Here is a 24774-nt window from a genome sequence, read left to right on the forward strand (position 1 = left end):
AAAACTAATACAACTAAATAAATGAAAAGAAAATGAAAAAAATAAAAAGTGCAGAAAAGAAAATTCTCTATCTATACACAAATTCACAAAGCCTTGTCATTTCAGTTCTGATGTCAACAAAAAGTCCATTAAGGGTTACCAGAGGTAACAACTCTTTTAACCTTGATCAAATAAACCAACTTTATGTACCTTCCTTTTATTGAACAAACTTTATTTTTACTGCCTTCCAATAATGTCCTAGAATTTGATTTTTCATTTTTCTTTGTCCCATGTCACAAAATTCTTCAAAGCTTTAAAAGCCTCTTTTGTAAATCCAATATAGAAAAATTATCCAGAGCATACTTTTGGATTATTTGCATATCTTTTTTAATTATTAAGACATCTGCCTGGGTTGTTTTTTTAAAAAAATATCCAGTGTGCAGTATATTTTATCATGTCAATTTTGTACTGTCTTCTTAAATCCACTTTCAAATCATTGTCTTGTCAGGTAGACTTGTTCTATCTATAGAGGAAGACACTCTTAAAATTGATTTCTTCATCTACTGTTTAAAAATATCCTTCAATGTATTTCAGCTCCCACTCAAGTTCTTCACAATAATTCACACAATGAATTTCACTTAATCTCAGTTCACAATAAGAAGTCAGTGAAGACTCGTCATTTCTCTGAATCAGTTAACGTTTGTATATTTTAAAATTAGTCACAGCTATTGTTTTACCAAATAACCTTTTATGTCTTTGCAAACTATAAAAAATATTTGAACTAATGTAATAAAGCAAAACATTCTTGGTGCACTATACCAAATGTGGCATGTGTTTATGTATGTGTAAATTTCACACTATAAACACTGTTGAATCTTTGTAACTATTCTGAAGATAGAAACAAGGTATTTGTAAAAATATAGCTGCAAAAATAAAGATGCACTAATTTTTTTACTAATGTGATATGGTATTTAATAGATTGAACAGTAGTCTGAATACAATCCCTAAAAAAACTGTAATTTTATTCATAATAAGCATTAAAGATCACTTAATATTTCAAGAGTTATATAGCTTACACTAAATCAGTGGTTGCCAATCAGTGGGCCGGGGACCACTGGTGGTCCGCAAGAAAATTTTGGTGGTCCACAGAGAAATGTCACTCCCAAAACAATTAATCCAGGCTGCGTGGATTAAGGCTGTGCCACCCAAGGCTGTGCCACCCACATGGCTTGTGGGAACACAAGGCTTGCGCCGCTTGCATTGCAAACATGAGGTAGTGAGGGGAGGGGGGAAAGGGCAGAGGGGAGGAACTTGCCCCACTCACCTGGCCTGGCCACCGGGCTGCTTCTTTCCACTTCTTTCTTCTTCTGCTTTTGGCTGCATGCAAGGAAAGCAGCAACAGTCTGTCTCTCTCTCCCCCAAACTGCACCAGAAATGAGTCTTTGGGATCCTGCAAAGCATCCTGCTCCAAGAGGCTGCGCCGACAAAGACTCATTTCTGGCAGAGTTTGGGGGAGAGAAAGAAAGACTTCTGCTGCTTCCCTTGCATGAAGCCAAAAGTCTCTCTCTCTTCCCCTCCCCCTCCCCCTGAGAAGGGAGCTGGAGACAGTATCCTGCAATCCCAAATAAAGAATGATTGATCGGTAGGAAAACGGGGTGGGGAATTTTCCTGAAGACATTTTTTGGGATTTTCCCAGGGTTTCTGGTCTGCGGGATTTAAAATTATGAGTGTGGTGGTCCCTGAGGTCCAAAAGGTTGGTGACCCCTGCACTGAACTATTTTAATAGAAACTTAGATTCAGTTTGTTTATCCATAGCCTATTAAACACACCTTAACTGGATAATTAATAGTACCCCAACCAAAATTGTGTACCCAGAGTTTGTAAATTCAGTTCATATCTTTATGGTTTTTTAACTTTTACATATCTAGGCAAAAAATTGTTATTTCACTCTTTTTTCCTCTCTATTACTACAAAGCTTTATGTGTGTTATCAATATCAATATTTCATTTACCGTATTTTTCACACTATAAGACGTACCCCCCCAAGTGGGTGGAAAAGTCTGTGTGTCTTATAGAGTGAATATTGTGGCGGGGGCAAGGGGGGTTGGTGCACTGCTGCTGGGGAATGCTGGAGCTTTTGCTGTTTATCGCCGCGGCCTGTTCGCCACTACCACCTATTCGCCATGGCCCGTTTGCTGCCTGCCTATTCGCCATGGTCCGTTTGCTGTCGATAGATGGCGGTGGATAGGTGGCAGCAATCGGTGGCAAACGGCCTGTGGCAAACAGCTGAGCGGCGGCAAATGGGTGGGCAATGAACAGATGGCAATAGGTGGCAGTGGCAATAGGTAGCGAAGACTCCAGTGTTTCCCAGCAGTGGCAGCAACTCAGCTCAGTTGAGTGGTGGTGGGCACAATGGAGCACAGCCCTAACGAGCCACATGCTGAGGCTGTGATAATGTGCTGAAGCTGACCAGGCTGTTTGCTGCAAGGACGCCAGCCAGATGAATACCGGATGGATGCTGGAAGGCAGAGGTAGATTTTCCCGTTGTTTTCCTCCTCTAAAGGTAATGTGCGTCTTATGGTCCAGAGTGTCTTACAGACCAAAAAATACTGTACTTAGTTTTCTATCTAAGTTTTCTGTTCTTCCATTTCCAATCAGCATCTATAACTATTGAGCTTACTTAATCTTTTAGAGATATTTTAGTGTTTCTTCCACCATACTTTAAATGCAAACTTGGAACTCCCACAGATCTAATTTCTCAATACTGCCTTGACTCTCCTAAACAGCAGCAACCAAACCTAAACATCAGAAATATGGTAAGTTATTTTGTTAATAATATTTAAATGAAACTTACAATTTGTATCCACATTCAATAAGCAGGGCCAAATACAATGACCATTTTTTTCAAATGTTTTTCTTCCTGAAAAGCTTATTTTCATTTATCTATTATTAAACTTATATGCCACTCATCTCACCAGAGGATACTCCAAGCAACTTGCCACATCCCCATTAGGGCCCTAAGTCAGTTGGCATAGCCAAGCCCTTTTGGAAGGCCAAAAGGGTAAATGTACATCTCACTTCAGGGGGCACAATGCTTTAGAGGGTGGGATCCATGGCAGAAAGTATTTTTTTTCTGGGCTTGCCAACCAAAATTCCTTTACCAATGAGGTCTGCAACATGTCTCTTATGCCAACAAAGGTGTGGAGGGTTAGTCTCATAGGATGATCCAGTTCCTTAGATAAGGGGTCGCCAACCTTTTGGACCTCAGGGACCACCAAACTCATAATTTTAAATCCCGCAGACCACAAAAATGAATTTTGACTGACAATGGCTTGATGGTGTTGATGGGAAAGTCAGTCCCATATTCTGATCTGCAGTAGTCACAGGACTGGCCCTTTGGTCATCCTGGAGCAGCTCCTCCTCCGCCCGGGTGCACCAGCCTGCCATGGACTGGAGGAGCTGCTCCGGGTTGATCAAAGGGCCAGTCTTGTGACTACTGCAGCTCTGGAATATAGGACTGACTTTCCTACCAACATCAGCAAGCCACCCCGGGGTGGATTTCCCTCTCCTGAAATTGGTCTTACCTTTCAGTTGCAGCTCATGTGGCTCTAGTCAGGTAAGGTTTAGCTTGGCTGAAGGGTGGGGGCCAGTGGGTGGGTGAGCCATGTGGGCGGTGCAGCCTTGTGTTCCCGCGCAGCCTGGATTAATTGCTTTTGGGGGGGATATTTCTCTGTGGACCATCAAAATTTTCTCGCAGACCACCAGTGGTCCACAGCCCGCCGGTTAGTGACCACTGCCTTAGACAGCATGGATTCGTGCATTGAAGGGCTTTAAAAGTTACAACTTGAACTGGATCCAGAAGCAAACTGGTTACCAGTGCAGCTTGCAATACAGTGAGGTAAGATTAGCCAATCTTGAGGTACACGATTTGCCTATGCAACTGCCTCTGCACCAGCTGAAGCCTTTGGATACTCTTTAAAGGTAGCCCCATGTAAAGCACAATGCAGTAGTCCATTGTGACAGACCCGTTTCAAATATAACACAAATGTAATTTCAGAATTACTGTATCATGTAGTAATAATTGAGAAATATAGTTATAATAATGCATTCAATCTCATGTTTCTGACATAGTGCATGAGTTCAAAGGGCTAAAAGTGTTTAGCTTCTGATTTTTGTTTGTATCAGTGTTTGATGCATCTCACTGCAGTGTTTAATAATACTCAGCCAGCACCGATGGATTCCAGTTGCCTGATACCATTTTTTCCCCACTCTGGTAATATTCGTGTGAAACCTTTCAGCATGTTCATCACTGAGTTTTGGGAAAGAAGTCCAAGTGTGCATGCAGAAAATGAATCTTTAGTGACACGTTGCACTTCATGGCCTTGTATGCTGTAAGAAGTTTGTCAACCAGCTGAATGTAGTTTGGTACCCTTTAGTTGCCAGGAAAATTCAATGACATCCTTGAATGCTTTTCAAGATGATTTTTTTTCTGGCCATACTAACAGATCTTTAATCCACTTGTCATTATTGTTGTGTCCACTCTGTTGGACCAACAAAAATGCCTTCCATAACTTGGCATTAGTTATTCTTGCAAACATCCATCTCAAATAATGAAAATCACCACCTTCTTTGATCATCACATAAACTTTTTCATCAATCCTAGTTTATATGAAGCACAGACAAAAGTATCTTTGTCGGGTCAACAAGAGGTATACGTACCACATTTTTCAGTCCTAGAACTAAATTTTTTGGAGTGGCCATTTCTTATATTATTATTCTTGCCTGGCTGTCCCATTCACATATGTAACAACAGTACTTGGTATATCGAAGCTACATTCCAAGTACCAGAATCTCTACTACTTTTAGGTCTCTACAGATATTTCAGTTCTATTTGATATACAGGATGTATTTCAATAACAGTTCTATGTGTTCATATATTTCTTTCCTGAATGCCGCATAGTCAACCGATACAGGATATATATACTGCTGGTGTATAAAAAGATTTCTATAAAATGGTGTAAGCGAGACTAAATTGCAGGTTATTTTCATGATTAGTAATTTCATTATTTGTAAGATACACCTAAAAGTGTTCAGGAAGCAAAATCTTTGTTGTCTAGTACCTCTTCCAACATATTCTTCCTCTTTTTTTTTGAATATTTAAAAATATATTATGGCCATGTCTCCAAATGTGATATGTGATTTCCTATGTGTCAGAAAAGTGTACATATACATAAACTTAACTCTATCAAGCTCAACTTTTATATAATAAAAATGGAGAAGGAGAAATATCTTAGAAAATAGGTATAAGTAGGACTCTGAAAAATTTGATTACTTAAAAATATAATTCCTCTCTTTTATCAAGAACATCAAGTTCAAATTCTACAAACTGATGATCTATTGCTGCAAACCATAATGATATTGCTCCTTCTTGTGTTGTACTTAACTATAGTAGTTGAAAATTCCAAACAATTTATTTCAATTTATTTAACAGGTAGTCTTTGTTTAATGACCACTCATTCAGCGAACAAAATGATCACTCATTCAGCAACCAAAGTTACAATGGTGCTGAATGAATGGTACTTACAATTGGTCACTGAAGTTCCAGCAGTCTCACCTTTGGTCATGTGATTGTGATCTGGGAGCTTGGTAACTAGCTTGCACTTGTAATGATTGCAGCCTCCTGCAGTTACATAATCACCTTTTGTGACCTTTCTTCCAGTTTCTCTCAAGCAAAGTAAACAGGGAAATGGTCAGAGAAGATCGGAAATCTCTTTGGTAAGTTGTTTGCACCATTCCCCACTAGCAGCAGCCATCCCCAGCTCCACCACATTCTGGGGCCACCCGCGCATCCTTCTCCCAGCCCTATCAGAGTGGCTACTGATGCACTTTCCCCTGCTGGCAGCAGTCATCTCAGGCCCTGCCACACCTTAATTGCCTGCCTGCAAGCTACCTGGGATTTGCTGAACAACCTGAGAACCCTTAACAATAGCAAAAAGAGGTGCCAGAATTTCAGTTGCTAAGCCACTCAGTGATGCAATGTCATGCTTTATGACTGCATTACTTAGGAACAAATTCATGTCCCAATTATCATTAACCAAGAACCATTTGTAAAGTGTGCCTAGATCTAGATCTTAATTTATGGTGGTTAGCTGACAGCCAATTCCTGATTTTGCTTTCAAAAAATTTCTTCCCTTCATAAAAAGAAACTATTCAAATTCTAATGTTTTGTTAATTAACTAATTGCAGCTGCCTTTGGAAATGGCCAATATAAATCTTGTCCTGTTATCTGAATCAGCAGTAGTGTGGCTGCTTTGTCCTTTGCAGAGAGGAGAAAAGTAAGTAGGCAAGCAACAGAGCACAGGTTTTGTGTGGGCTAATGGTCAAAGCAGAGATGAGAACAGGAAGTACTGAGGGGATAGATGTACAGCTGGCAGGTAAGAAAATGGATAGGCAGGACAGGAAAAAGGAGAGGGAAGGAAATAAGAGTAGGTAGAACAGGGTCCAACAAAATTTAATACCAACTTTTTAAAGGATTCCAGAGGCATATAAAGAGGTCTGTCTATTCTGGACTAAATGAGATAACCAAACATTGGCAACAGTAATTTCTTCAGTATTTCTACACAACATTATTGAATAAGAATGGAAACCTATAATTATATTTGGTGATATTCAAAGTCCGTTTAATATTAGAATTGATGGTCAAACTTAAATCTTTTGTAGCTGATAAGGCTTTATGAATGGATAAAAAAATGTGGTGGAATCATTACTGATAACTTGCACCACCATGCAGTAACAGGCATTTTGATGATTAAAATTGATCAACTAATTTCTGTTACTATTGTCAACAATTTCAAGAATTCTAAACTGACGGTGTATATGGTTTCGCAAAAAATGCGAACAAAGCTCTTTCTCCTATCTAAGAGTGTGGTGATAGGCAGAGAAGACTGAATCTTTTGAACATCTGAATTCAGGACAAGGGCTAGATTTATGATTTTTTTTCTACATGATATTCTTTTTTATTAGTTGATTCATTGGTTACATTTTTGAACGAGAAGAACTATAGGGAGGCAAAAAAATAATAATGTCTTTCTCTAGATTCCTTTCAATATGAAAGAAATACACCAGGTAAATTATCTAAAATTATAGAGGTATGTCAAATTATAGAGGTATGTCATGTTGGAAGTATAAAAGCAAAGAAGGGACTTTTTATCCATGGTGTACAAGTGATAGAGCAAATATTTTTTGGAGTATGATTCATATTTTAATTCAAATGTTTTTGAAAATGGAGATCAAAATGAAACCAGAACTTTTTCCTTTTGAGCCTAATGGAAAAAGAACAGGAGAAAAAAATTGGAACATTGTTACTATATATGTTGACAGCAGCAAGACTATTGTATGCACAAAAATGGAAGGACACTTTGATTCCTACCATGGAAGAATAGTTGCAGAAATTGATGGAGTTGGCTGAAATGGCAAAACTGACTACTTTGATTAAGGAAAAGAACATAAGTACCTTTGCTTCCATACGGAAACCACTTCTGAACTTCATGCTCAATATGGAAAAGAATGAAACTCTGACTTTGACGTTTTACTGATTAGACTGACAGATCTTTATAGAAATGGCTTGTTCATACTATTATGGAAAAGCAAAAAGTTGTGATTTTATGTTAATGCCTTATTTTACTGTAACAGAGAGTCAGAAGCTTCTTTTTCTTTTCCCTATCTTTCCACACTTTGATTCCCCCTTTCCCCTCCCCCCTCACTGCTCTTCTATTTACTTTTGTATCTTGTATCAATAAAAATATTTACTGAAAAGGGAGACAAAAAATAAATAAATATTTCTTTCAATATGCATGCTTCAATGGATAGGAAGAAGCCATATGCTTTCTAGTAGTGTCCACGAAGTTGTAAAAGAGGTTCTTTCAGGAAACAGAAAGCCTGCACTAACAAGGAGAATATAAAGTAATACAAACTCTAGCAGAAAGTATAAGGTATTAAATAAAAATTACAAAGTAGAATAAATACACGGCAAAAAAGAGGGGGCAGGGAGGAATAGGAACATATTTCAATGAGAAAACCAACCAGACTTATATTTCATTTAATACCGTAGAGAAGCTGCTTCCATGATTGGTTTTCTGAATGAAAGGTATATTTGAGAATGATATGGGGATTGCAAAGAAAATGGGCTATAGTAATTGTTTGCATCTATCTTTACTATAGAAGAGACAGATAACTGAAGCCATATTGATTTTCTTAGGGAAATCTGAACAACTAAAGCAAACTGAGGTAATATGATATTTAATAAATATGATATTTATGGTAAACTACATTTGTAATAAATAATTGGGTCTAATGGCTCCCATCCTGAATTCCTAAAGAAATTAAACATGAAATTGTAGATCTAGTAGCAATTTTTTAAAAAATTGTTCCTATAATAAAGCTCAGTGTCAAAAGCTTGAAAGATACCAAAAGTGAACACCAATTTTTAAAACAGAAATCCAGGGAAGATCAAGTTATTAATCATTCAATTTAATGATTTTCCTGACAAATGGTAGAAATGGCAATCGAAGGGTAAAAAAACTTGATACCTAGAAACAACATTACTGAAAAAAATCAGCATGAATTCTGCAAAGGAAAATCTGACCTCAACACCTTTTTAGTATTTTTAGAACTCATGGATGGAGGTGATCTTTTCAAATTCTAATCTTTGACTAAGTTGCTCATCAAAGACTCTTAATTTAGCAATAATGGTCATGATTTATGGGTGAATTGATGAAGTTAGCATTGTAAAGCATTGTGGAGCAGTATATAAGTCCACAATGCTTTACAGTCCTCTCTAAGTGGTTTACAGAGTTAGCATATCACCAACAACCTGGGTCGTCATTTTAACAACCTTGGAAGGATGGAAACTTTGAGCTGGTGAGAATTGAACTGCCAAACTGCTGGCAGCCAGCAGAAGTAGCCTGCAGTACTGCATTCTAACCACTGCGCCACCTCGGCATTAATATGATGATCAACAGAAAGAGCAGAAGAGCCGGCTAGTAAATGTTACGATCAAGTTCAATCTGAAATTGACAGAACATTAAGCCAAGTGTGCTGCTTGTGACTGGAGAAAGAAAAATGTCGGAAACATGAAAGAGGAAAATGTAGTTGGATAACTTAGAAAATTAAAACAAAGCAGACCAACTTAACGAATTAATATGTCATTCCAATGATTTCCTCATAGATAACTATCTTCAAAAAACTAAAGCCATGCTTCCGTACATGAACATCGCTAGATAGAATATATAGAAATGAATCTGATATTATTGCTGAAGGGAGATGGAGAAGCTTAACTATAGCATCAAAGAGAAAAAAAAATCTTAGTAAGGACATTACCAGAGTTGCATCAAATTGCAAGATGAGCAGCAAATATAATAAGCAAATACATTATATAGCAAATATCATGCCTTCCCCAGTGAGGCACTGCCTTGACACGGTTATGGGACTTGCATGCTATGAGGATGCTGAGAGCTATACCAAAGATTCAACCATATTGGACAGTCTCAGAAGAACCAGACAGAGTGTCTTTCCCATAACAAGTATGATGAAATGCAATTTACAGAACATACTGTATCAATTGTCTCCCAGGTCAACGAGGACTGTACTTAGGGGTTGGAGTTCTGGGATATCTGGTGAAAAGTGGGCCATAGGCTATTGGCTCTGCAACTAGGGCTAGCAGCTGCAGATCTACTGGAAGAAAATTATCTGTCACAAATATACAAAGACTGAAAACAAAAAAAATAATGATCTGTTATTATAGATCAGATGCAACACGGACTTTTGAAAAGAAAGGAAACCAGTTCTGGAAAGAATATCTAAAATCAGAAATAACAGAACAGAATAGCAGATCAATGCTGATTTATAATACAAAATGAAGTATTCGCAGAAGCAGAACAGGAAGAATCACAAAATTCTATGTAGGGCAGTGATGTTTTTGGCACCAAATGCCCAAAGCGTGCATGCACCCCCAAAATGCAACTCCCTGTGCATGCTCCCCCACCATGCGCACATGACCCCCTGTGCCCCCACCCATGCACGGTAGAGACCGGAAGACCATCTGGCTGGCGCACGCACACATGCATGGCAGAGCGGAGCTGGGGTGACAGCTCGCGTGTCCAGAGAGAGGACTCTGCATGCCACCTCTGGCACACGTAAAATAGGTTCACCATTATGGATCTAGGACAAAGAAATCAAAGCCTTGCCAGAAGTAAATCAGACTGTACAGGCAAACCAGGAGGAGTTGGCAGTAGAGGAGGTCAGTACAGCTATTGAACTATTTTCATTCTGAAACCAGATACTTTCTCCTCTGCGTCAGAAACAACGAAGACTTCATTTAAAATAAAATAATTGAAATAGTGTGACTGAGCATTTAGAACAGTACAAAAACAATGAAATTGCCCACATTGAAAATTGATCCAAAGAAACAGCTAGCACAAGTGTTAAAAGATGTTAATACTGTCATATCAAATGTAAGCACCAGCTCACTGCAAGAACCAACTAATGTACAGAACAGCTGCAGACCTGGAACACAACTGAATACCTGACATGCAAAATCAAAAAGAAGAGGAAAGTAAGATCAGTAAGCTAAGATCAGCTGCAAACAATTAGAACAGATTAAAGAAAAGAAGCTGAAGAACACGAAAACCAAAGAATACCTAAATCAAGAAATATCACTTAGAAACAAGGAAGATCAGGGAAGCACTGGAAATAATAAAACAGCAAATAACAGCTATAGCCAAGGTCAGCAGATATGAAGCTTGAATAACAAATTATAGACAGAATCTCCAATTTTAATCCAATCAGAAATGTTTCTACCAATCCATCAATGGAGAGACTGAAGGGAATGAGTCAACACCCAACAAGGAAGAAACAGTGCAGTTCATGGCATAGATATGGGATAACCCAAAGAAATACAAGAATGCAACTTGGATAAAAGGAGGTTGATAAGAAAAAAACAAAGAATATCAAGAATTGGTCAGCACCAAGTGAAGATGAACTGCAGGTTGTTTGGTTGAAACATCCGACTGGTCTACTATGCCCACTCACTGCCAAGCAGGTTAACAACATGTTGCAAGGAAATGAAACTGAAAAGTGGCTAACATTTGGCAAAATCTACCTGATAATGAAAGATCCAGAAAAAGGGAGAGCACTAAGCAACTACAGACCCACCAATTACCTGCTTACCAACAACCTTCAAACTGCTAACTGGTGCAGTAGCTGATGCAGTCCAAAAGCATCTAGTTGAAAAAAAAAACCTCTTTCCACTTAAGAGGAAGCAGCCCCAAAAGTAGAACAACAGATCAAGTCCTAGTGTTTCTAAAAAACTACAAGAGAAGAAAGACTAACTTGAATGTAGCATGGATTGATTACAAGAAGGCATTCAACTTCCTGCCACATAAATGGATAATCAAGTGCCTGAAACTAACAGTCATAGAAACATCAGAAGCTTTGTGTAAAGATCCATAGCACAATGGAAGACCCAACTGCTGGTCAATGAGGATAGATTGGGATAAGTTAATATCAAGACAGAAATCTTTCAAGGAGATTCCCTATCACCACTACTATTTGTCATTGCACTGATTTCCCTATCAACAATACTGATAACTAGTCCATGGCTATCAAACATCAAAAACATTTACCAGGATATTCAAACTCTTTTACTTGGATGATTTGAATTAGTACCAAAAAATAACATCTGAAATAGAATTGCTATTCAACACTGTTCATATATACACCCAAGATGTTACAATGACATTCAGACAGGACAACTATGAATAGAATACTTTACTGGCCAAGTGTGATTGGACACACAAGGAATTTGTCTTGGTGTAAATACTCTCAGTATACATAAAGAAAAGGTACATTCATTAAGAATCAAGAATCATAACGTACAACACTTAATGATAGTCATAGGGTACAATCAACAATCAAATCATACTAGGAAACAGTCAATATAAATCGTAAGGATACAAGCAACAAAGTTACAGCCCGACAATCACAAGTGGGAGGGGATGGGTGATAGGAGTGATGAGAAGATTAACAGTAATAGTATTGTACACTTTGTAAATAGTTGAACAGTGTTGAGGGAATTATTTGTTTAGCAGAGTGATGGCTTTCGGAAAAAAAACCTGTTCTTGTATGTAGTTGTTCTGGTGTGCAGTGCTCTATAGCGTTGTTTGGAGGGAAGGAGTTGAAACAATTTATGTCCAGGATGTGAGGGGTCTGTAAATATTTTCACAGCCCCCTTTTTGACCCATGCAGTATACAGGTCCTCAAATGAAGGCAATTGTGTAGTAACTGTTTTTTCTGCAGTCCTAATTATCCTCTGAACTCTGTGTCTGTCCTGCTGGGTTGCAGAACCAAACCAGACAGTTATAGAGGTGTAGATGATAAGACTCAATCATTCCTCTGTAGAACTGAATCAGCAGCTCCTTGGGCAGTTTGAGCTTTCTGAGTTGGCACAGAAAGAACATTCTTTGTTGTGCTTTTTTTTTGATGATGTTTTTGATGTTAGGTGTCCATTTTAGGTCATGTGATATAGTAGAACCTAGAAATTTGAAGGTCTCTACTGTTGATACTGTGTTGTCTAGTATTGTAAGAGGTGCTAGTATGGGAGGGTTTCTTCTGAAGTCTACCACCATTTCTACAGTTTTGAGTGTGTTCAGTTCCACATTGTTCTGGTTACACCACGAAGCAAGTTGTATAACCTCCTGTCTGTATGCAGATTCATCGTTGTTTTGAGTGAGACCAATCACTGTTGTGTCATCAGCAAACTTCAATATTTTAACAGATGGATCATTTGAGATGCAGTCATTGGTATATAGGGAGAAGAGAAGTGGAGATAGCACACAGCATTGGAGTGCTCCTGTGCTGATTGTACAGGTATTGGATGTGATTCCGCCTAGCTTCACCTGCAGCTTCCTGTTAGGTAGCTTATGATCCACTTACAAGTGTGTTCAGGTACCGCTAGTTGGTTTAATTTAGTTAGAAGAGTGTCTGGAATGATGGTATTGAATGCTGAACTGAAGTCTACAAAGAGGACCCTTACGTAGGTATTTGGAGATTCAAGGTGTTGTAGGATGTAACGCAGAACCATGTTAACAGCATCATCTGTCGATCTTATCCAAACAGGAAAAATAGTGAAGCTGAAGGAATCAAAATGCCCTACGGAAATAATATCAAGAGTCTGGGATGAAGATGGTAATTACAAATACTTGGGCATCCTTCAAGCTAACAACATAAAGCACAATGAAGTCAAGAAAAGGGTTAGAAGTAAATACAAGAGAGTGAAGATCTAAAAGTCCAAACTCAGTGGAAGAAATATCATCAACACCATTAACACCTGGGCAATTCCAGTCATTGGATTGCAGGCAATTAATTTTCTATGGGTTTCTACCAATTAACTCAGCTATTCTGTAATCTGTGCATGGCAGAATATTTAAAATACTAAAGAAAGTTACTTTAGATAAGATGTCTCACCATTGTGTCTGTGAACTAGCAAGACTCCAGAGACACTAGCTCTAACTTCAAGGAGCTAAGGCAAAAGGCTGGGGCTAACAGCAGAGGCTGGCTTTTTATACTGTGGCAGATTCAGCTCGATAACATCAGAGGGAGGAGACTTATCCCATTCCTGGAATCTCATCGCAGTGTGGAGAAAGGGATGGTTGTTAAAAAGAAAATGCCCCATATTAATCTTCCTCTGTTTTGTCAAACTAAAGATTATATAAATGAGCTTGAATTTGACAAGATTTCCCTACTTATAGTTTAGGTACTCTCTCTTTACAAAATTCTGCACATTTATAAAAGAAAGCCAACAGGCAAAAGGCTAGCTATTCCATAGAAAGAGTGTTGATTCATGATAAAGGGTAACCATCAAATGTCCACAAAGACTCAAAACAGTTTTTCAGTTTATGTTATTAAAATATTATCAATTTTAAATGTGAACAAAATCTAGCACTGACAAAAGAAACTCTGAAGTGTTAAACTTTGTTTATAATATATTGTTAGATCAATGGGAGAATGTATAGACTATATACAATAGTTTAAAATTTAGTTTGAATTACAGTTCGAAGAAATTTTTTATAAAAATGATGTATCAATGGCATTTGACTTGGGAAAAACTGGCAAAAATGTATGGACTTCTAATAAGTATTGGAAATGTAACCAAACTCCAGGTACATTTTATCACATGTGGTGGTGGTCTTGGAAGTATATTCTAAAATCTAAATCATATTGGATAAACATAATAATGCTGAATATATGAAAATACAAAAACTAATGAAACCTGAATCCTTTCTCCTAGGTATTATAGACAAATCAATAGAAACAGTTTGGGACCTGATTTCTTTATACGGCAACTGCTACAAGAGTTGTTTATGCCAAATATTGGAAATAAATGAACAAACAAACAAAAAAAGCCTACTGTTGAGGAATGGTTGTTAACGCTGAATGAAGTGGCTAAGATGGCTTAACTAACTACATTGATTAGAAACAATGGATTAGATTAAGTTCATATGAGATTAAAAGCTGTTTGTGGACTTTCTGAATGTTAAATACAATAACAAGGTGTTAACTGGGCTTTGAAGACTAGTTCTGTACTTGGGGTTACCTGTTAACTTTTTAAGAGTAGATGGTGGATTGACCTGAAAGATAGACAATAGTTTTTTGTTTTGTTTTTACTATTGGAGCTGCTAGATCTTTTGATTTACTTAGGATGTTTTGGGGGGTTTTGATTGGTTTGTATATTGCAGTTATGCCATACAATTCTAATGATCTGTTGGTGGTTTCTGAGATGTTTTTGATGTTATGGCAGTGTTATCTTTTTCACAGTTTATGTTGATTGTGCTATATAGATAGGCATTTTTTATGAAGTTGCTTTTTTGTCATAATAAAGGACCAACTAGAGAACTATCAACATCTTCAAAGGAATAAAATTCACTATGGGGAAAGAAAACAATAACTTGCTACTCTTCCTGGATATCCTTATCAGCAGAAGTAGGGATGGCAAATTAGAAATAACATCTATTGTAAAACCACCCACATCAACCAGGTGCTTCATCAAAGTAACAACCCAACTTCCCACAAGAGAAGCTGTGCAAGAACACTATTTAGACAAGCACAAACACACTATAGCAACTTTGAGCATTAGAAAAAGGAAGCACATCAGGTATACAACACTTCAACAAAATGAATAGCCATACAACTTCATCAAAGTTCTCATCAGCAATCAGCACCCAGATGAGCAGAGATTAACACCAAGATTTGGACAAATAGTCAAGGAGCAAACAATATTCCAATGAAAGAACTCCCAAACAAGTTAATAGTACACAATGGTCTAATCAAGTAACAATCAAAACCACTCCCACCAACACTGACAGGCAAGCTGTTTGAATATAAAATGACAGTAAACTATACTGCCTACTAACTATGATGATGTTACCTAGTTTGGTAATGAAACGTCTGCAAAAAAACAACCATGCTCAGAAAGCACAGTTCATTCCTGAGCTACAAATATTATCTTCTAGCAGTATACCCAAGTATATACAGTAATAAGGAAATGAGCTTAAAATGGATCAGCATACAAGGCATCACAAAAGGCACAACTAAAATCAATTCGAACAAGGCAAAAATAATAAAAAGAAACAGAAAACAATGTTATTGCACAGAAATGTTTAATGAAAACCCCAAAGGGTATATATAGTATGTGGGAGACCAAAGAGGCAGTATTCACTAAAATGAATACAGATAGCACAAATTTATAAAGATTTAGGAAAATGAAAGCTCAGAATGTGCTTAGTTTGGAAAGTAAAATAATGCTAAAAAGAACAAAATTAATTTTCAGTATGTTTAAAATAAAGGGGAAAAACTCCAGTATAGCAGCTGTGGAGCAATTAAAGGCAATTAACAATGAAAGGCAGAACTTTAGTTCAATTGTCTTTTCTAAGAAGAGGATGCATATACCCCAGAAAAACTGAAGGCTAAGATTTCAATTCAAATTTTATAGTATAGGTACTCCTTAGTTGTCTGGATAGTAGGTACTCCTTACTTGTATGGATAGGACAAGCAGAAACTATTGGGAAAAGTGAGTTGCTTATACATCCAGGCACTAAGTTATATAGAGTTTTATAGATAGTGCCCAAGCACCTCTCTTTATTATCCAAGTCAGGCAGAGGTCCAGTGCACAAATGGTAGAAGTGAGAAGGCTTGAAATATAAACCAAAGGTTTTCACTGATTATTGACTACCTTAATCTTAAAACTGGAATATTTTTTTGATTGAACCTCATATAAAAAATTATGCCTGAGAAACAAACTAATGTATTTAATTAATAGTAAAAGGATTTGCATAGGAATAGCAAAATCAATTATTAAAATTGGCAATGTATATAGGTGGACATAAATGAAGATATGTTGCTTCTCCAATAAATTTTACTGTATTATAAGTTTACACAATATTTTAACATAATGTGAAACCAAAAAAAATGAAGATAGTTTGTCTACACTAGTTCTTAAATAACATTTTGCTGTTTTAAAGCATATCTTGCTCAGAAAGAATTATTACTATTTACCATTAAGGATACTTTTCCATGTTGAAAACAGGGAATTATAAAAGGGAAAATTATATGATTGAAATGGAGGGTTATCAATAATATAAATGAAATGCAACCATTAATCTAAATCACACACATCCATTGTAGGCATTCTGCTAAACCCAGCTATCAAGTCATCACAAATGCTAGATTATAGGAAATAACACTTTGCATAGCAGTAGAATTATTTATTGATCAAATATGACAAGCTGAAACTATATATATATATATATATATAAAAGAGTCTAGAGAAGGACCACTACATTGATCAAAGAGTGAAAGGTTAAAGAATTTGGGTGTTTTTTTTTTCAATTTAAAAGGACAATTGGGGCAAAGGGAGCAAAAAGCATTAAAAACTCTTGGTTAGAAGGCTTTAGAAAATTTGAAAGAAACCACAATTGCTGTGTTTGCCCATGGTAATTAAATGGAACCTCAATGTTCAAAGATACTATGCCACAGAAAACTAATTACTGGAGAGCAATATGACAATAGCACTATTGCTTTTATTTTTTTTATTATATAAGCTCTGAGGACCCCAATGACTGATAATCAGGACCCTGGAACAGACACCAATCTATTTTTTATTCTATACCCTTTTTATAACACACACATTAGGAATATTTTTATTTAATTATAAGTATTATGCATATTTGTTTCTGTCTTACCACTGTTGACCTACTCTATTTAAAAGATCTTGCTATACATTTACTGAGAAATACATGTTTCAATTTGGAAAAGATTCATTGAGCATCTAGACATTCACAGTATTGAAGCCATAGTTTTCAATCACAGACAAACTGTCCCAGGTATTTTGACACCATTCTGCAGCAATGTCAGCTGCTTTATCAATTATTCTGGATTATACCTATAAAATGTATAAAGGCTCCGCTTAGCAGTGAGACATTTTTAAATATTAAACCAACCAAAATGCATGCTTACCAAAATGGTTTTCTTTTAAGTTACCACTATATAAGAACATCATTTTTAAATTCTTAACTTCTCAGATCAGTTTTTGGCATGTCTCCCAAAGAAATGACAGAAATAAATTGTTTAGCTCAAATTAGTACTCTATCTCTGTTCAGTTTCCATAAGTTGTTTTTCAAATGATTTATTCCATTTTCATCTCTAGAGTTAATGATAAAGAATTGTATGGTAAGTACTAGCAGCACACAAACTACAATTTCATACTTAATATGCTAACCCTCAAAACCAAACCAAGGTGATTTGTCTTGAGTAAATCATTCATACATGTGCACGTCAGCACATTAGAATATCAACCTCAAAGAATACATCCATTTTCAATATAATATAGAGCACTTCTCAACATAATATTCAAAACCAGATTTTATTTTCTCAAGACAATACAACCTAACTCAACATACATATGAGCAATTATGGAATAAGCTCAAAATTTAGTAAGATCCTTGTTTTGTGACAAGAAAAAAATATTTAATATTGCATGAGCTAGTATAAAATGTGAGATTTCAAGCAATATTCTGATAATTAATTGCAGTGGAATCATTATAAGCCCCACCTATATCTTACAATATCACAATGCAAATTAAATACAAGGCCCTTCAGGAAAATGGGAGAAATGTATGACAATCAAAATTTACACTGCTCTATTCAATTCTACTCACAGAGATACATTATATCTCTCTCTCAATGTAAAAGGGCTTCCTTCATAGAAAGAAAATTTTATAGTGCCTACTGTTCTGATCCTTTTGATGAAAGATATACATGAGGCTTCATTTTTTTAAAAAAACACCTGTTTGGAGGGGGAAAGCCTCATTTTTCTTCCCATATAAATTTCATTTGAAATAACATTGTGTATAAAATATATTCTTCAAAGTCTAAATTGCATTAGTATTTCACCTTGATACTTTTAAACTTAACCTTTTCTAGCAGAGATGAACTACAGTAACAACAGTTTCCTCTGAACTCTGTCATGTTTATAGCATTTGCTTCCCACTGCAATCCAAAACGTAAGAGAACTAAAATAATTATATTTTTGGATGAGGAGACACCCAGACACAAGTGTTATTTAGGTACGCTTTGCCTGATAGATTCTGAAACATAAGCCCCTTCCAGAAAAACCCACAAGCTGTTTCATTGATTACTTCAAATCCCTCTTAAAAGCTGCAATGCTGCATTATTTTATTTCTGTGAATCCCTAGAATATAAAGAATTATTAAAATATGCACCTCCCCTTTCCTTGGCCAATCATAACAGCAAGAAAGAATATAAGCACATTTAATGTATGCTAATTTTTGCACCAGAGTTAAAAGCCTCAAAAGACATGAATGTTTTCAGGTAAAGAAAACGAGAAAAGAGAAGTCTCAGGTGAGATTCTTTACGAAAATCTAATATAGCCAAGCACATTCAGTTAATTATACTCAAAAGGTATTTAAAAGCCATTTAATCTTTCCAGAATTTGCCACGTATACCTTTTAGCGATCTTCTCCAAGATCTGGCAACTGCATTTGAACAAGATCAAACCACTTATGCGAGGAAAACATCGTGCTGCAAAAATCAAATGAAGCAGTCAAGGTAATCTGCACAAAAATATTATTTAAACTACTGACCTCATAAAGTGCAACAGTGCTTGAATCCAGCAAGTTGAGGCATATAGGGGTAAAAATGGAAGTGACGAAATCTCAAAAAAAATCTGCTATATTTCTATTTTCTCAAATTGAAATGTTCAAAAGCCAGCACAAGCTCCGTCGGCCATTTTGAGTTGAACTCGATCACAATCGCGATCGCGCGCCTCACGCGCGCGCGCGCAAATGCGCGTACACTTCGGCTCCCCTCCCCCGGTATGGAAACTGCTTTTTGTGACCTTCAAATAGAGACGGATCATGTGACCAGAGTATATTGTCAATCAAGAAGACGGTAGGAGAATTATAATCTTAAAGAGAACGCAGTTTACTTTTCTTTCGTTCCTCTGCAAAGTGCAACTAGTATGCTTCGTTTTCTACTACTTCTCAGCAATATACTCTACAAAGTGCCACATTTTAATAAAGATTGGCAACAGGTTGAAATTACTTTCTCTCAAATCAAACCTTATTTTAATCTTACATTTAATAATCAGCTCACATTTTTTCCATTTCTATTTTCTTATTTAAATGGATAGAAAATACAGACTATATCTAGGTAAATAAGAAATGTGTGGCAAGACACAATAATATTTACCTGTCATTTAATGCCAAAATGTAAATCTGTATATGCTGAAGTTACAGCTTGTTACTGTTGCAATCCATATTCTTACTCATCCTGTCTACTAAAAGAAAAGCAATTTCAGCATACTGTGCTACTTTTTAGATTAAAAAGCAGTGCACATTTGCAAATTTGGAATTACTCCTTAACAGAAATACTTAAACATTAATTCCTGATTAAGTGAACATAATTTATTTTCTGTAATAATAGATATATTCTGTAATACTATATCACTTCTGTAATATTGTATACGGCAATCACAATAGCTTGTATTTGAAAATAAAGCATCCAATATTATAGAAATTACAATCCATGTTGAATACTTAAAAACAGGATGAAACATTACTACCATATCCTAATAATTTATTTAACCAATTAACTGTTTAGCTCCCTTCACACTCAATGTTCCAAGCCAGTGTCTTCCTACAGTAAATCCCACTTTGGAAAAGACTTATTGAACAGCTAGATCAGGGATGTCAAACTGGTGGCCTGAGGCTGTATGAGTTACACGCAGGCCATGCTCACCCCAGCTCCTCAAAGGGGAAAATGTTGCACCAGCAAGATTAACCAACTCCGTCCCTTCCACCCCTCAATTATTTCACATTTACAGGTAATTTTCAAAGTACTTGTGTCTGTATTTATAGTTATCACAAGTTAATTAAGGAAATAAATAATGAGTTACAAGAAAAATTTTAAATGAAAATTTTGAAACCAAGTTCCCTTAAAATATGCCTGTCTACTAATGTGTCTCGAAAATCTAAGTACAGTTGAGTTATGACCAGTTGAGCCCAAAATTTATGTTGCTAAGTGAAACATTTGTTAAGTAAGTTTGCCCCATTTTACAACTTTTCTTGCCAGTTGTTAAGTGAATCATTGCATTTAAGTTAGTAACATGGTTGTTAAGTGAATCTGGATTCCCCATTGGCTTTTCTGGTTAAAAGGTTTGTGTGAAAAGGGATCACATGACCCCAGGATACTGCAATCCTCATAAATATGAACCACTTGTCAAGCCTTTGAATTTTGATCATGTGACCATGGAGATGCTGCAATAATCATAAGTCACTTTTTTCAGTGCCGTTGTAACTTTGAACAGTTGTAAGTCGAGGACTACCTGTACAAGACCCTGATCTACTATATCATGAAGTGCAATATGGGCCAGCCATTGTTAAAAGCACCCATTCAACTACAAGACCTTTTATTGATTTTGATTATGTGCCATCAAGATATCAACTATTGGCAACCACATGGATATTAGTCTGTTCCTTTAACAAGACATTTTATAGGTGGGGGGGCAACCCACCAGAAACAGCTGCATGAATTCTTATAGTAACAATGTGTAGGAAGGATAAATATGTTTGAAATACCAATTCACATAGGATATATTTTTGTTCTAATTTTCAATTATACCCAATAAATATTAACATACAATAACCATATTCAGTCAACAGAAGTAGTGCCAAATATTGGAAATGGTCATGCCTATTTGTTCCTTTTTTGGGGGGTTGGGTGTGTACGTATGGAAACTATAGTTTTTATGTTTCAAAATTCTCTTCTCACCCATTCAGCAATACTGCACATTTCAAATGCTTACAAATAGTTGCTATTTCTGGAAGCTGATCAAAACATATATTTTGTAGTATGCTTATACAGTATTCCTTCACACTCCAACGCACTCATTTCCCCTCCAACTCTACTTCACAGAATTGGAAATCTGCCTTGTGGGTGCACAGTAATCAACTCAGTAAACTCTGTCTTTCATGTTACTAATCATCTCTGATTTCTCTTTCCTAGATTCTTTAATAAATATAACTGATTAGGAAAGAGTCCTTTTGCCTGCCTGGTACTGAACTAGCCTAATATGCCATACTACTTGATGGGAAGGAAGGAAGCTCTAGAAAATAAAGGCACAACTTTCAGGACTGGAATGCTTTGTTTGGACTAAAATTTAATAATATTCATAAATCGTACATCAGTTGGCAACAGATTTATCCCCAGAAATATAATACCAAGAGGTCTAGGACTTTGGAGGTGACGATACAAGTAGCCCTCAACTAACAATCATTCAACAATTGGAATTTACAATGGTGCAAAAAGTGACTTATGACCAGTCCTCAAAGTTACAACAATTGCACTGCCCCTACAGTCACTTGATTGCAATTTGGGTGCTTCAAACTGGTTCACACTTAAAATGGTTGCAGGGTCTTGTGATCACATGATAGTGATCTGTGACCTTTCCATATGGCTTCCAACAAGCAAAATCAATGGAGGCAACCCAATTGTAAATGGTGATTCACTTAATCACTGTGATGATTCACTGAATGACTACATCACTTAGTGACCAAAAGTATGGTCCCAATGATGGTCGTAAATCAAAAACTACCTGTATTTCCTTGTTAAGGTTTAGTTACAGTTTGGGAAAGTGATGGTATAAATGAGTAGAAGCTGGAGGCATAGTGTTGGTCATCAACTTTAAAGTGTGTGGATTACAACTCGATTTTTCAGTGAGTACATAGGGTACAGATTTGGGGAATTGAAAACCACACATCATAAAGTTGTGAAAAATACTGATATAGATCATACCTAATATTGCAGGTGCTTAATAATGATGAACACACATTTGAAGGAAAACTTGTTTCATTTGTATTCTTTCTAAAGAGCAAGAGGGATTCTCAAAAGACACAGTCCTTTTACTATGCTTTTTAAAGAACTTTTAAATCTGTTTCTAACACGTAATTTAGTGCGGCATGATACTTACTTGCATGTATTATCAGAATAATATAAAATATATAACTCAAGGATCAGGTTATAAAATATATTTTTATATGTAAAAACGCATATAATAAATGCTATAATCTATTTTTTCAATAAGTGAAGATGCAAATGGAAAAATATTGTTACCTACAATTACCAATTATAGTAGCTTATATTAATGCTCAAGTTAAGATAGATGTTTTAAATCTCTCCTATCTATCCATCCATCCGTCTACCTACCTACCTACCTACCTACCTATCATATTAAGGGTTTTTCCTCTGTAATTTGGAGCAATGAAGCCAACCACTGGAGAGAGTTTTTAAAGTTAGTAGACAATGCTTGTTTGAGAAACCACAAAATGCAAACTTCAGAAACCAAGAGAAACCTTTCAAAAATAAGTTTTTGCTTTACATAAAACAAAATAAGCACAATTCTGCTTGAGCAATCTAATCTAAACACCATTATAGAAAAATAAATTTAAGAATGGACTCTCTTTGGTCTCCCTTGCCCCCCAAAAAGAGAAAGGAAGATTTAATGCAATTGAAAGCAAGCAAATAAATGGTTATTGGTTGGTGTGGGCAGCATATGAAAACAGTATGCTTCACTATGAACCAGTTTCCATGGATTTTGGCTTGAGATATAACTGTCTAAGCCAAGTTAGCTGCTTATGCGTAAACAGTAAAGTATGCAGACCTTTAAAATTAAAACTGTTTCACCATGGAATGGCAGACTTAGTGCTGTGGACTGCTCTCATGTGCTCTTGCATTTTAGGAGGAAAAATATACTTTTCTATTAAATTGCAACACGGTTATGGGAAATGCTATAATTCATCTTAGACAAAGCCAAAAGAAATTGTATTTCCAGCATTTGCTTCCACAAGATAGCAGCTTTGAACGAGGCTTACAATGCAGATAAAACATTTATTTCAATTTATGCTTGTTCAATCTAAAAATAGATGCCTGAATAATGCTAATCAGGACAAACAACAGCTTTGCAGTCAGATTAAACTACTACAATTGGATATTGAAGTAATATTAAACTTGCTTTAAAAATACCAGTATAATCCTTTTAACATAATAAAAGTATTAGAAAGCCTCATGAGATACATACATCATTGGGCTAATCCCATCAACTGAAAACATTATACGAAGAACAGAAAATCATTAGTAAACAAAAGAAATACAAGGGAATATATGTACAACCTAGTTTTTACACCAATACTCTATTGTTCTTCTTCATACTCATTTAACCAGGCTTCTGGCATGTCCACATCCTGCTCGATACATTGCCTTTGCTTTTTTAAACATCTCTCTAAGAAGCTCATCAACTCCATCCTGCTATAGATTTACTCTATTTTTCCTTTCTTATCTCACATTCTCTCACTCTCTATATTTGTTTGTGATTCAATCCTCATTCATTTTCTGTTTAAATGACTGAACTAAAAATCCAGTTCACCATCCTATAAAAAAAACTGTTGAAAAACAGCAAGGAATTTATATCCTAAACATATTACCACTGTAAATAGTTAGCAGCTGCAGAGAATGAATACTTAATTTTTAACAGGTGAACACAAAATCTCTTATTTTTAAATTAGCATTGGGTTTTTCTCCCCTTTCTCATTTTTATTATATTATATTGAGTGACAAAATATCCCTAGTAATATTATTGTTGCCAGACACTTCAGTTTTCAGCCAAGAAGTCTTCTATCCTTATTTGTAACTCTTACAATCTATATCTAGAGAGGACAAGTTGCATTACTTCATCCAATTCAATGCAGCCAATTTCATAAGGATTTGAATTTGACCATAATTATTGTTTCAAGTAAACCATGGGTGTGCCATTTTTCTTGGACTGAGAGCTACATCCGACCTTTGACAAGCTGAGGTATATAAGTCAATTAGCTGAACAAGCTAAGACAAAATCTTAATTTCCTTAAATGATTTACAAAACTTTAACTGGAGCCTTGGTTATGATTCCTATGTGTGATCAATGTTTGATTTCTATGGTGATCATTTAAAATTTTTCCTCAAGGCTATACCTTTTGCTCCCAAGCCACGGAGAAGTACATTCCTGTTTCTAGATAGTGTACACATTTTTCTTCTAATAAAAAAAATACTCAGTATACAGCCTTCATTTGGAAAAGCAGACCAAGACAGACACACATATTTTGACTTGGGAAATACCAACATCACCATGTTT

At 36.1% G+C, this 24774-nt stretch overlaps 1 protein-coding gene across 8 annotated transcripts in view; it reads right to left on the bottom strand.

The window, feature by feature from the left end:
• Positions 1-24774, bottom strand: part of TNRC6B (trinucleotide repeat containing adaptor 6B) — a 107690-nt gene that overhangs the window by 62523 nt on the left and 20393 nt on the right. For 2 of the 8 annotated variants that reach the window (XM_026696697.2, XM_026696680.2), the window contains exon 1: positions 19193-19425. The exons of the other annotated variants lie outside the window; for them this stretch is intronic. In XM_026696697.2, the coding sequence (XP_026552482.1) occupies positions 19193-19197 (5 nt within the window). In that variant the 5' untranslated portion in view covers positions 19198-19425. Of the gene's footprint in view, positions 1-19192; positions 19426-24774 lie in introns of those variants that run through there. 8 annotated transcript variants of the gene reach the window in all.

This window comes from Pseudonaja textilis, chromosome 5 (assembly GCF_049901715.1).
Source record: "Pseudonaja textilis isolate UNSWEBS1 chromosome 5, rPseTex1.2, whole genome shotgun sequence".
Taxonomy (NCBI): domain Eukaryota; kingdom Metazoa; phylum Chordata; class Lepidosauria; order Squamata; family Elapidae; genus Pseudonaja; species Pseudonaja textilis.